The sequence below is a fragment of the Amphiprion ocellaris genome, chromosome 21 (assembly GCF_022539595.1).
Source record: "Amphiprion ocellaris isolate individual 3 ecotype Okinawa chromosome 21, ASM2253959v1, whole genome shotgun sequence".
In the NCBI taxonomy this organism is placed as follows: domain Eukaryota; kingdom Metazoa; phylum Chordata; class Actinopteri; family Pomacentridae; genus Amphiprion; species Amphiprion ocellaris.
Genome location: NC_072786.1, coordinates 16,488,161 through 16,500,564, shown reverse-complemented (window position 1 = coordinate 16,500,564; position 12,404 = coordinate 16,488,161). Strand labels below are relative to the sequence as shown.

Here is a 12,404-nt window from a genome sequence, read left to right as displayed (position 1 = left end):
GAACATTCTTAAAGAAAATATTAGAAGTTTTACTGATATGTATGTAATGATTTTAGATATTTTAGGGATTTTTTGGAAGATTTTTACTCATTTTTTGAAAATATTTACAAGAATTTTCTTGCCAAATTTGGGGGATTTTTTAAAAATATTTTTTTTCAGGGAAACTTGAAAGGAATTATTTAATTTTTCTTCCTGAAGGTTTTGCAAATTTTCAGAAATTTGGGGAATTTTATGCTGAATTTTTTTTGGTGCCCATAAATGAAGATAACAGGAAGGTTAAATCACTACCAAAAGAGAACCAAACAAACTACTTCTTCCTTATAGCACCTTTATTTTCAAATTTAGATGTTCTTACTTTAGCTGTTAGCTAATATGCTCAGAAATTTATTTTTAAAACAATATTATTGCCAAATAATTTTTAAATGATGGTCCTATCACTTTACTAAAACTTTATTCTCACTGATATTGAAATTCCTGAGATTAAAATAATGTCAAATTACAAATCACAACGAATGCTGAGCTTACAATGATGTCTTCAAGCTAGCTAGCTAGCTAGCTAGTGTCACAGCAAGCTAACATAATGTTATTGGTGTAACATAGATACTTGGGTCATTGCAGGCACCACAGTCCAGTACAGAGGCCCAATATGTCAAGAGGAATCTTATCTCAAAAGTAATCTTAGAACTGGAAGACTTGTTAGTTATGTGCAAGATTAACTTTATTTTCAAATGTTGGCATTTTCACTTTAACTGCATCATAAATGTTAGCTAACACTTTCAGAAATTATTTTGTATTTCTTTTTAATACAGTGTTAGTATTGCCAATTAATTCTGAATTAATGGATCTTTCACTTTACTAAAACTTTATTCTCACTGATATTGAAATTCCTGTGATAAAAATAATGTCAAATTACAAATCACAACGGATGCTGAGCTTACAATGATGACTTCAAGCTAGTTAGTTAGCTGGTGTTACAGCAAGCGAACATAATGTTATTGATGTAACATAGACACTTGGGTCATTGCAGGCACCACAGTCCAGTTATATATAGTATATAGTATATAGTTTGGCAAATTTGTTACTTATGTATAAGATTAACTTAATTTTCAAATATTGTACTCAATTTAACTGCAACATGAATCTTAACTAATTCATTCAGAAATATTTTTAAATTTCATTTTGACACGTTATTATTGCCAATTAGTTTCAAAATGATGAACCTATAAATTAACTAAAACGTTATCATTTATACTGAAATTCTTGATATAAAAATGTCAAATTGGAAGTCAAATTCAAGCTAGCTAGCTGGTGTTAGAGAATTCTGTGATGTCAAGAGAAGAATCAGGAGGCAGACTCAGAGACACTCTGAAGATTCAGATGGCTTAGGTTGAGAATAGTGTTTACTGACATCAGGAGACGTGATGCAACGAGCAACACAGTGATGTGAGCACTGGCAGCATCAATTCTCTTCAATCTTGGGTGTAGAAGGAGTTGGGAGGAAAGCCATATTCAGATTACGGCCCAGTATGGAGACAGCTTGTCTGCTCAAGAGCGTCATCTAGACAATATCTAATCATAACCAAGTCATGTCTAAGTACAGCATGTGTCTTCACAGCATCTGCCTGTCTCAGGGCCATATCAAGTACAGAAAGAGCCTAACATGCTTACAGCCTCAGTTTGGGATAAGCAGAATAGTAACAAGGGTCAACCTATAGAATGATTTGAGGTGACCTATAGGATCTACAACTTGATTTAAGGTGACTGTAGTTGACAGATGCAACCTGCATGATATTCTGGGTTCTCTTCAGCTAACAGTTGTGAGGAAATACCTCAATAAGGGGAAAGAGAGTAATTTTTCCTTCACAGCTAGCTGCTGCTACAGAAAGCTTACATTAACATAGCATAAAGTCAGTAATCTTGCACATATCCATATGTAAATACATTATGTCTCATCTCCAAAAGTCAAAAGTGTAAATCGTCTTTACTATATCTTTATTTTTAGCCTAATTTTACCTTTGAATGTCTTTTCGTGCTTCTTCCATGCCTCATTTGTGTTACATTTTAGATGACAGTGTACATAATTTATCAGAAATCTGACATTTGTCTATTACTAAAACTGTATTAGCACTGATATTAAAATTCCTGAGGAAAAAATAATGTCAAATTGCAAATCACAACAGATGTTTAGCTTACAATGATAATTCAAGCTAGCTAGCTAGTGGTGCTGCAAGCTAACAGCATTATTAGATTAACAAAGCCAGTTATTTATCCCCTTAGAACATTAATAATACATTTTTATTGCTGGTTATCTCTATTAGATGATGTTACATATAATTATCAAAAATCTAACATTAGCTGGGCCCTTCAAAAGTCCTCCTCTTACAATTTTATATATTGCAGAAAATGAATTTGTTGTTTTTTGTTCAAACTACTTGATAAGCCTCCATATGACTATAATGTTAACAGTAAAAAACATTTCAAAATCACAGGTGTATTGTCCTGTCAAAATATTATATTCAAATTCCTCAAAACCTCTTCTCTTGATTTTCTCAGACTAGAAAATGATTTTAGTGCTATTGAAAGATTAACAAGGGTGCTATCATCCAAGAAAAAAACCTAAAATGAAGATTGTGGGCATCTTACATCGGTTTAGTTGACTTTGTTATGTTTATAGTTTTTGTTTTATCTAGAAAGTCTTCTTGTGACTTAACCGTTGAGCTTATTTTTTATGGTGTCTCTTCTCTGTCCTCATTTGACTTCTACATATAATTCAGTACAATATTATAATTACACACCAAAATATTCCACAAGCAAATCATTTTGTTTCAAAATTGCAAGCACTACACGTACATTTTTCCTGAGCAAATAAAAGCTCAACTATTGATAGGTCTGCTTGAATATCAGCCCAATTCCTTTGGGGGATTTCTTTTTTAAGCTGGTATTATATTATATGTGCATTGATAATAGTCACCAACAAACAAAACAGAACAAAACTAATCTGACAGCAAATTGAGTACAAAATAAAACATGTGGATACTTTAATTGACCTTGTACAAATCATGGCTTCAGTTAATGCGGTCATGTCAACCATACAATATACAGAATATTGTACAGAGGAAAGAACAAATAAAAATGGGACAGATGAATAAATTACTTTCATAACTTCACCACCACAGAGCGTACTGTTATGATGCACATCCACACACACATGATATGTGACTGAATCAACAACATAAAGAGGAAAAATCTCAGGCAATTTTGTCATCAGTGTAAGTTCAACTTAAGGACATGCTTTGTAAGGTGATTAAAAAATACCATAGAAAAAGGTACATTGATGGTCACAGGCCAAAATGCAATGAAATGCTGAACGTGTACAAAAATACCATATGCAGTTAGATTTACAATGAGATTACATTTGTATTAACATGATATTTTCAGCAATTAAGCTATTACCAAGTTTCTTCGTTGTTTCTCAAAGCTAGTATCCGCTTTGTTTTGCTTTATTGATGAAATTTTGAATTCAGAGTTTTATTCATGGAAAGTAAAGCAGCAGATTCAGGAACTTCAGCCTAAGTTTCCAGCAAAAAACATGTAAAATTTGTTTTGATTCTCAAAAGATTTTAATGTTTCTGTGAAAGCGCAAATTATCCTTTGTGGCAAGCACATGCAAAGTCAAATCTAAACCACCTATATGCAGTTTTAAATGCAAAATAATCTATACTGTTTGTAGAATTACACCCTGTGAGAATCTACACACTTCTGGTTTACACATGTCGAGCCTAATAGACAGACAGAATTACATCCAGTATGTACACACACACGCACACGCACACGCACACACACACACACACACACACACACACACACACACACACACACACACACACACAAACACACACACACACACATATATACACACACACACACACACACACACAGAAAGACAAAAAGGCAGACAGACATTTGTTTTAAAAACCATCACAGAAACAAAGATTTTTTTGGATTTAATCCAAGTAAAAACTAAAAAAGTAGATCCTGAAGCGGCTGACACCCTAATTCTGTTGAACTTTACTACATATTCATGTTACCTTTGCCTATAAAGCCCAAATGTGACTACTTTCCAGGCACTGAGCCATTATCCACCAAATCCGTCCTCAATAATCCATTAATACTGTAAACAACCATGTAAAACATGACTCTCGCCAGCAACACAACAGTGTTTCCTCCCATACCGCTATAGCCCTCTTCTCAGTTGCAATTATTCAACAATATGACAAAATCTGTGGATAAAGCATTGTGGATGTGTTTGGAAGTGTGCATGCTTTCATCCGCATATATAATATGCATGTGTTTCTGCAATATTCAGCTCAGTAGATTACGGGAAATGAGTAACAGGCTTTTTCTCCCTTGGACTTTGTCATGTTGCACCCTGTGACTCATAATCCCCTTTTATAAATGCACATCATGGCCACCACCTGAATCTCTTCAGTCTCTTTTCATTCTGAGATGCCAAGCGGTGCATGATAAGTAATGGAAAAGTATCCATGGCAACAACGGTCCATTAACTTGCTTTTTTGTCTTCAGTTTTCAGTTCACTTCAGACTGTAAACCACATCAAAGGTCCTTGAAGAGAGCAGAGGTTTATGAGCAAAGTATCTGTTTTGCCTTTAAAAAATAAAAAATCCAGTGTTGGTGCACAGTGTTCCAACTGTTGTCTCGATTTTTTCCAACCTTCTGCTTTTGAGAGAAGGCCAAACAGCAAAGTTGTCCATCATCAGGAAACAAGTGCAGCGAAGGTGAGACAGGTGAAGAAGAGGGAAGTTGAGAGTGATATAAAAGAAGCGCCTCCACAGTCATCTGCGTTCTCCTGCAGGGATAAAATGGAAAATTAGTTCACTTTGACTTTCTACATAATTTCAATCTGATATCTGTACGATGTGATCAAACAGTGCAGTCCTGAGTTTAAAAAAAAAAAACCAATAAAGTAAAGCAATGAGAAGCTGACCTGTGGGTGAAAAGAGTGGCAGGACTCAGGGCGTCGGCGAATCTTCTGAGATCTCATCCTGTCACACTTCACTGATGCGTTATGTACAGTGCAGTAAAGAAGAAACAACCAGAACAGGAGAGGGCTCTCTACAAGTTTTGCATTTTAAAGTATTATTTTAAAAAATATAGCATAGTAGGCACATGACTAGTAATATTTTCACCTAAATTAAAGGTCTGATATGATGAAAAGCCATTTATATTGTGTTTTGTGCCTGTTCTAAACTTGGAAGTAAAGAGTAAGATCTGTTAAGAAATGACATTTACTTCTGTCATCCCTCAAGTTAGCCTTTCAGCTTTACAAGTAAGACTTTTACTCCACTGGTATATTTCACATGAAGAACCAATAGTTGTGCAGTTTAAACTTTCCATAATCCACTTCACTGTTTCCAGGTGAACCATTTAGACCAAGCAGCAACCTCACAGTCCACCAGGTTTACTTGTTTTCTAGAGCTGCTTTTGCTAATTCTAAACTATCTCAGCCACGAGCAAAGCACAACAATTGTTCTGCTGTTGGCTGCGAGAACACAAGAGTCTTCATGCACTCCCAGCATCTGAGGAATTGAAGATCCAGTGGGTTATATTTTATTTTTGACAGCAATGTCCTGCAACAATGGGAAAACCCTTAGTGTTAGCACATTGTGTGGGTAATGTGGGTAATTTCCACAGGCCAAAGCTTTGTGGAAATTGTAATGTTAAGGGGCATTCAGACATGGTGGAAACTTTAACACTGATTCAAAACCAATAAACAAGGACTAAGTAAGTTACTGTGTTTGCTTCTCCCCTTCTCTTTGTGCTCATCTATAATGCATTTTACTACAGCCAAATTCCCAATAAAGCTGCTCTTACTAACCTATTTTTGTTTTTGTTGTCAGACAACACAACGAACAGAAACAGTGACTGAAACTCAGCCCATTAAGACTACATGTTAACCAGCAGTCAAACTAATCCCCAAGCTGCCCCTCTGCTCCACTAAAGTATTAACACTCCCAAATTTACGATGACTCAATGACTGAGGCGAGCAAACCTAATCAATGCACAATTATAGTGTTCATAGGTGGGAAGCCCGTCATTGTTTCAGGTTTGGTGACTTCTGATTGTCAGTCAATACCCTCTCCAGAGCAAGACTGTGAGTTCACTGTAACAGGAGCTGCAGTGCAGAGGGATTTCATTTGGGAGAAGGACAAAAAGGGCAACAAACAGATTATGCCTTTGGGTATATTTTGGTCACTTGAGGTACGTGATTGTACTGTGCATTGAAAGTTACAAACGGTAATCACATGATCGGTTCTATAACTTTCTTCCAACTGTGCTGCCATCATGGAAGGGAGTTCCATCCATCCATCCATCCATCCATCCATCCATCCATCCATCATCTATACACCGCTTAATCCTTATTAGGGTCGCGGGGGGGTGGAGTCTATCCCAGCTGACTTGGGGCGAAGACAGGAGACACCCTGGACAGGTCACCAGTCTGTCGCAGGGCCACATATACAGACAAACAATCACTCTCACATTCACACCTCAGACAATTTAGAATAACCAATTAACCTCAGCATATATTTGGACTGTGGGAGGAAGCCGGAATACCTGGAGAAAACCCACACATGCACAGGGAGAACACGCAAAAAGATCCCAGGAAGGCCGGGACGCGAACCAGGAATCTTCTAGCTGCAAGGTGAAAGTACTAACCACCACGCCACTGTGCATCCTAAAAGGGAGTTATGTACTGAAATATCAACTGTTGCCAACTAAAACTAGATTTGTGTCCACCAACAAGTGAGGCTGCAGATTACATCTATGTCCATCCAGAGTCGTATAATATACTGAATGCAGTGAAAACTTTAAAGGAATTTAATAGGTTAGGCACCAAAGTATAATGTGAGAAAATCAGCATCTGACCAAATGTGAAATTGGGTCACAATCTAACTTTCTGTTCTTTCGAGTAATTGCGTTGAATAAAGGCCAGAAAGAAGTTTTTTTTTCCCTGAACATTACGATGTCACAGTGAAGCTGACCTTTGACTATTTGCATATAAACTCTCATCATGTCATTTTCTTATCCTGTCAAGGATTTATCAGAAATGTTGTCATTATTACTGTATTAATTCTTCAGTTAGGGCCAAAAATGTGTTTTATGAGATCACAGTGACCTTTGGCCAGCAAAATCTATTCAGTTCATTCTTGAATCAAAATCAGGGTTGGTGCTAAACTTCAAGAAACTAGTTCCAGGAGGTCACAAGACTGGGATGGACATTAGGTCATGAGCCAGACCATTCTCTAGTGATAGCACAGTACTGTCTAGAATGTTGTGAATGCATTTCATTATCATTCTGCTATAGGGGAAAAAAACTCTGGCATGTTTGCATTTCTTTAAACTAATCATAATCGTCTTGGGTGGGGCTAAAAACAGAACGCACCAAAGTGTTCACTCAGAATAGTGGCTGAGGAACACTTGGTTTTGGTGGAACACTTGGGCGCATGGTGGTGAGCTCTGTCATTCAAACAGATAATTCACCAAGAAAATTATCAGGGGTGATTTATTGCATGATCCAAACCTTCAGCAAAGCTTGTAAAGTGTAGATTGCTGCTTTTGAGGATGATGCTTCCGATGGTAAAGTGGAAAAGGTAACACATAGTACTACATGAAACTACTGAATCTGAAGAGTGTGCTTGTGCTCAAGAGCTTCCAGTGTGAATATCAGACTTGAAGAAAGTTAGAGTGGTGGCGCAATTAAATTTAAATAAGCACACTTAGAGAAGATCTAATTCAGTATGAGTGTTAGATAATTTCTTGAGATGAACCCACTTACTGCATGAATATAAACATCAAAGGATATATTTGACTTCTTTGGGCTCCATGGTGATCCGTGAGTACTGTCTGGAGCAGTCACAATCTGCCTGCACCACCAGCATCAGCAGGTTGCTGTCTGGTATCTGCTGCACTACAAACATCCTGACATGAACAGAAATGAAAAGTGTGACAATGGGCAACCAAACAAAAACACAGAAAACGAGAACCTCTCAAGGAATGTTCTGACATTTTCCAGCAGGGCAGTCAGGTAAGGTAGAATGTACTGCATATGAATTCTAATAAAACATAATCATATATAATAAAAAACTATTTCAGACATCACAGTCACAAGATTGGAATAGACATAGGGTCAGGAGGTTCTTAGTCTCACATAAACAGACCATTCTCTAGAGCTGATACAACACTGTGTAGAATGGTCTGACTGCATCCTCATCATCAGGCTGCCACAAGGGGGGAATGAAGTTCTGGCATGTTCATATTTCTTTAAACCAGTCACAAATGTCTTGGGTAGGGTTAAGAACAGGATGCAGACTGTATATGACTTTTAATATAAAACGCATAATCATACATAATAACAAACAATTTCAGACACCTACAGGAATATAAATATGTAAGATCTTGCCCAGAAGGGACTGTAAGTGATGGCTGTGCTGTTATACCACGTTTAGCCTCATGAGGGTGTTCACACACAGCTTATGAACACAAACCTCTTTGAAGCTTCCCTCTCTTTCTCCTTTCCCCCCTCCATTTGCCTCCCACTGTTTTTCCATCTTTGTTTCTGTCACTTATTCTCCTCACTGGATCTTTTTTCATTTACCTCTCCTAATACTTTCCGTCAGTTTTCCACTCACTCTCCATACGCTTCTCGGTCTTTCCATAAACCTGATTTAATTCCTTTCCTTTCGACTTATTTCCCTCTTCCTGATACCCTTGTATAAACACACACTGCTCTCAGTATGCAGAGCAGAGCAAAGCCATAGAAAATGGATTTTGGAAGGACAATTTAATATGACTGGTCTAGAGCTTAGAGAGGCCTGCACTGATACTTGTGTGTGCATAAGTGTGCATGAGTGTGTGCTTACTTCTGGCATCGTCCACACTTTATAATGCTGTTGGTCTCTTTGACTGATGGCTCGTAAACGAAGCTGGGGTACTCGGTGTCACATGGCTGCAGGATGTCCCCTTTTTTCTTGTGAGCCGAGGCTAATAAGAGAGTAAGGGTCATGTGTTGAGGTTGTCAATTTAAATGAATTGGTATGAAAGTTGACTGTAAATGTGACATTTTGTTGGTGACTGACAGGCTAAGAGTTTGTGACAGGAGAATGAAGGCTAATATCTAAATGCTTCACACTTCAGCTGGTGATTGCTGTTTCTGGCAGAGCCAGAGGCACTTTAGCTCGCTGTGTACTCCAAACAAAATTGAATATGGTGTCTGTGCACAGGTAAAATGATGGGTTTGAAACCAGAGAGAGGAGCCTTAATGGCTTGTCAGAATTTCACATGTCTAGTTGAGAGCTGCGTTTTTTGCTTGGCTTCTTTCGAGCTACATTAGCTTCAATAAGACTCTAGGGTTGGGTCTTATTTTGAAGCCAGCTGTCGCTGTTCCCACTAAAAGCTACTTATGCAATCAGACACACAACATTTTATTTTTGTTTGAAGCATACTATAAACACTACGACACACATGAAACACTAGTGATTTTACAGAACACTGATCTTCCTTAGGAACACTCCAAGACAGATACTCACAAGCGCTGAAAGGTGGTTTGGCTGAATGGAGGATGACGACGTTAATGGAGCGGATGATCGACAGGCACAGTAATGAGGGGAATGAACATATGATTGATGACAGACAGAGGCAGATGAGAGGTGATAACATCAAAGGATTGACAGTGTTGTCGTTCCATAATGACTTCTAGACTGATGATCAATATCAGGCTCAGTTTAAACACTCCACACTATACACGCTTGTCAACGCTGCAGTACGGATGTGATATGAGTAAAGATGAAATGGGTATTTTTTTGTGTAAAATGTTGATGGTGAGTCGAGACTCACTACATTTATGGAAACATTCTAAAATATGTTGGGATCCCTTAATGGCCTACTAAAACATGCAGCTCATGTACAGTTAATCCCTAAATTACTCATACCTATGCCAAATTTTGATTGATAGTGATTTTTTATTTGACCAGTAGGTTTCTGTTGGCTGGAAATGACATCAAGAGCTGACAGTAAGAATTGTGTTAGATGTGATAATATCTTTAATGGACTTTAAATGCCAAAATTGTTCTCAGTAATCAATGACAAAGCCTTCATTTGCCACCACATCAATCAAACATCAAAAGAGCCTTTGCATCCTTCCACTGAGCTTTTGGACTGATGCTCTTTTGTGACGTCTTTGAGGTTGGAACATTTCACTGCCATCAATCTGGTTTTCAGTTCTCTTCACAGATTCTCAATGGGGTTTTGGTTGGGACTCCAAAAGGTTGATATTGTTTTCTTTTAAATGTTTTAAAACCGCTTTGGCTGTATGATCCAGGCTTGTCTTGCTGAAAGGTCTAATGCTGCCCAAGGCCAAGCTTTTCTGCAGACTGCCTGATGTTTTCCACCAGAATCTAATGTCGTCCTAATTTAGCACGGAGTCTTTTACATTGACAAGGTTGATTGAGGACCCCAGAACTGATGACCAAAAGATCATTTCTTTGTTCAGGTGAGCTTACGTGTGCCTATCCTTGAGAGGTGGAGTCCTATGTAGTCACCATCCAGCCTTCCTCAGTGTCTGCTGGAGTGAGTGTCTTGAGATGTTGGTACCAGAGATGTTCAGGTTCATCAAAATGGATCGGGCTGTGATCCTTGGATTCTTCTTGGCCTCTCACATTACCATTCTTACCAGTGCAGGCATCACTTTTAGCTTTCTACTGTGCCCTTTGAGATTTTTCACAGTGTGGAACTCTGTGTACTATTTGATTATGCATTGCACTGTGGTCACTGGCACTCAAAACACTTGGATCTAGCTTTGTAGTCTTTCATCTGTTGTGTGAGCAGCTACAGTGTGTGACTCTTTCAGTGATGGGTCCTAATAACAAGCTCACTAAGCTCTTTGGTTTTAGACATGACTTGCAATTGACTAGTAACTGACCAGGAGCTACTGCATCCAGTTTGCTCAGTTTATAAGGTACGAGAATGCTTTAGAACATGGTAGAAATTGCCAGGACCATTTGGAATGTATAGAGGCTTGTACTTTCTTAGATATTTGTGCTAATGTGGCAAACAGGGCATGGCGTATTTAGTAAAAATGCAAAAAAACAAACATAGCAACTGTTAAAACATATCCTTAATATCTCTAACACATTGTGTTTTGTCACTTGTTTCTGTCATTTCCAACCAGAAGAAACATACTGATCAAATACAAATTCACTATAAATCAAAATTTGGTGCAACTATGAGTAATTCTGGGCTTAACCCTTATTAAGAATTGGTTAACAGAACATAGATTGCAGTCATCCACGGTTTTCTGAGGCTTGTGTTTATGTACAAAACATACATGACTTCCACAGTCAGCCAGAACTAGCCACATCTTTTCTTTCCGTGTGAGCTCACCTTCAGCGAAATGCTCCATGTGCCAGAAGCCACAAATATTGAACTCCAGGAGAAACCTTGTGAAGGGGAAGGAAGAGGAGAGTGGACATGGAGAAGGAGTCAATTAGGCGGCCATAATTATAGACCAAAGCAGATTGCAAGCAGATTGCATGCAGCTTTCAAAAACTGGGCCAGGACCCAAAGTTGTGTCATGGGAATAAGAAAATGGGTCCTCAAGTTATTCAGCAATAATTGGGAGATTTGGTAGCTGTATTTTCCTAACTGTATAACCAGACTGTTCTTTTTAATGAAGCTGCTGTATATATTAAGTGACTTCATCCTTAACAAAACATGAGAATAAAAAAATATGGGAGATTTTCTCTCTAAACTTAATTTGTTACAGTTCTAGTCTGTTTTATAACATGTCAGCATTAAGTTATTTTCTTGCTGAGCTTTAACTGAGAAGATCAACACCACTGTGATGTCTGTATAGTAAATATGAATATATTGTCATCAGCTTAGTTAATGAAGGCTGAAAACAGGTGGAAACAGCTAATCTGGGTTTGTTCAAATGTATAAAAATCAACCTACTCACATTTCCAAAGCTCACTAATTAACATTAAAATTACTTAATTAATCATTCACATTTTTATGTATTTCACCTAAAATAACACCTTGTGTTTTCCTGTGTGTATACTATCAGTATTGCCATCCAAGAAACAAATTTCCCTTAAAATAAACAGAATTTACAGCTGCAAATTTTAACTATTTTATTTTGGACACACTGCTACAAAAAGGTATACCAGCCAACTCTGGTTGCCCCTAGCAACACTTACAGTAGGAAGTTGGAGAGGAACCACTTGAGGGTTGAAGCCAAACCATAGAAGGGCTGAAGAGATAGATGGAGAGGTTATATTTATTTCAGATTTTACCGGACCTTTACGGGAATATATCTGTATGCAGTGTGA

At 37.7% G+C, this 12,404-nt stretch overlaps 1 protein-coding gene across 6 annotated transcripts in view; it reads right to left on the bottom strand.

The window, feature by feature from the left end:
* Positions 1-3,009: 3,009 nt before the first annotated feature.
* cacna2d4a (calcium channel, voltage-dependent, alpha 2/delta subunit 4a) overlaps positions 3,010-12,404 on the bottom strand; it is a 111,028-nt gene continuing 101,633 nt past the window's right edge. For 5 of the 6 annotated variants that reach the window (XM_055006515.1, XM_055006512.1, XM_055006516.1 and 2 more), the window contains 7 exons: positions 12,273-12,325; positions 11,458-11,513; positions 9,606-9,626; positions 8,940-9,060; positions 7,878-7,998; positions 5,006-5,083; positions 3,010-4,867 (listed from right to left, as the gene is read on the bottom strand). In XM_055006515.1, the coding sequence (XP_054862490.1) occupies positions 4,775-4,867; positions 5,006-5,083; positions 7,878-7,998; positions 8,940-9,060; positions 9,606-9,626; positions 11,458-11,513; positions 12,273-12,325 (543 nt within the window). In that variant the 3' untranslated portion in view covers positions 3,010-4,774. The remainder of the gene's footprint in view (positions 4,868-5,005; positions 5,084-7,877; positions 7,999-8,939; positions 9,061-9,605; positions 9,627-11,457; positions 11,514-12,272; positions 12,326-12,404) is intronic. The other variant, XM_055006517.1, reaches the window with a different exon arrangement.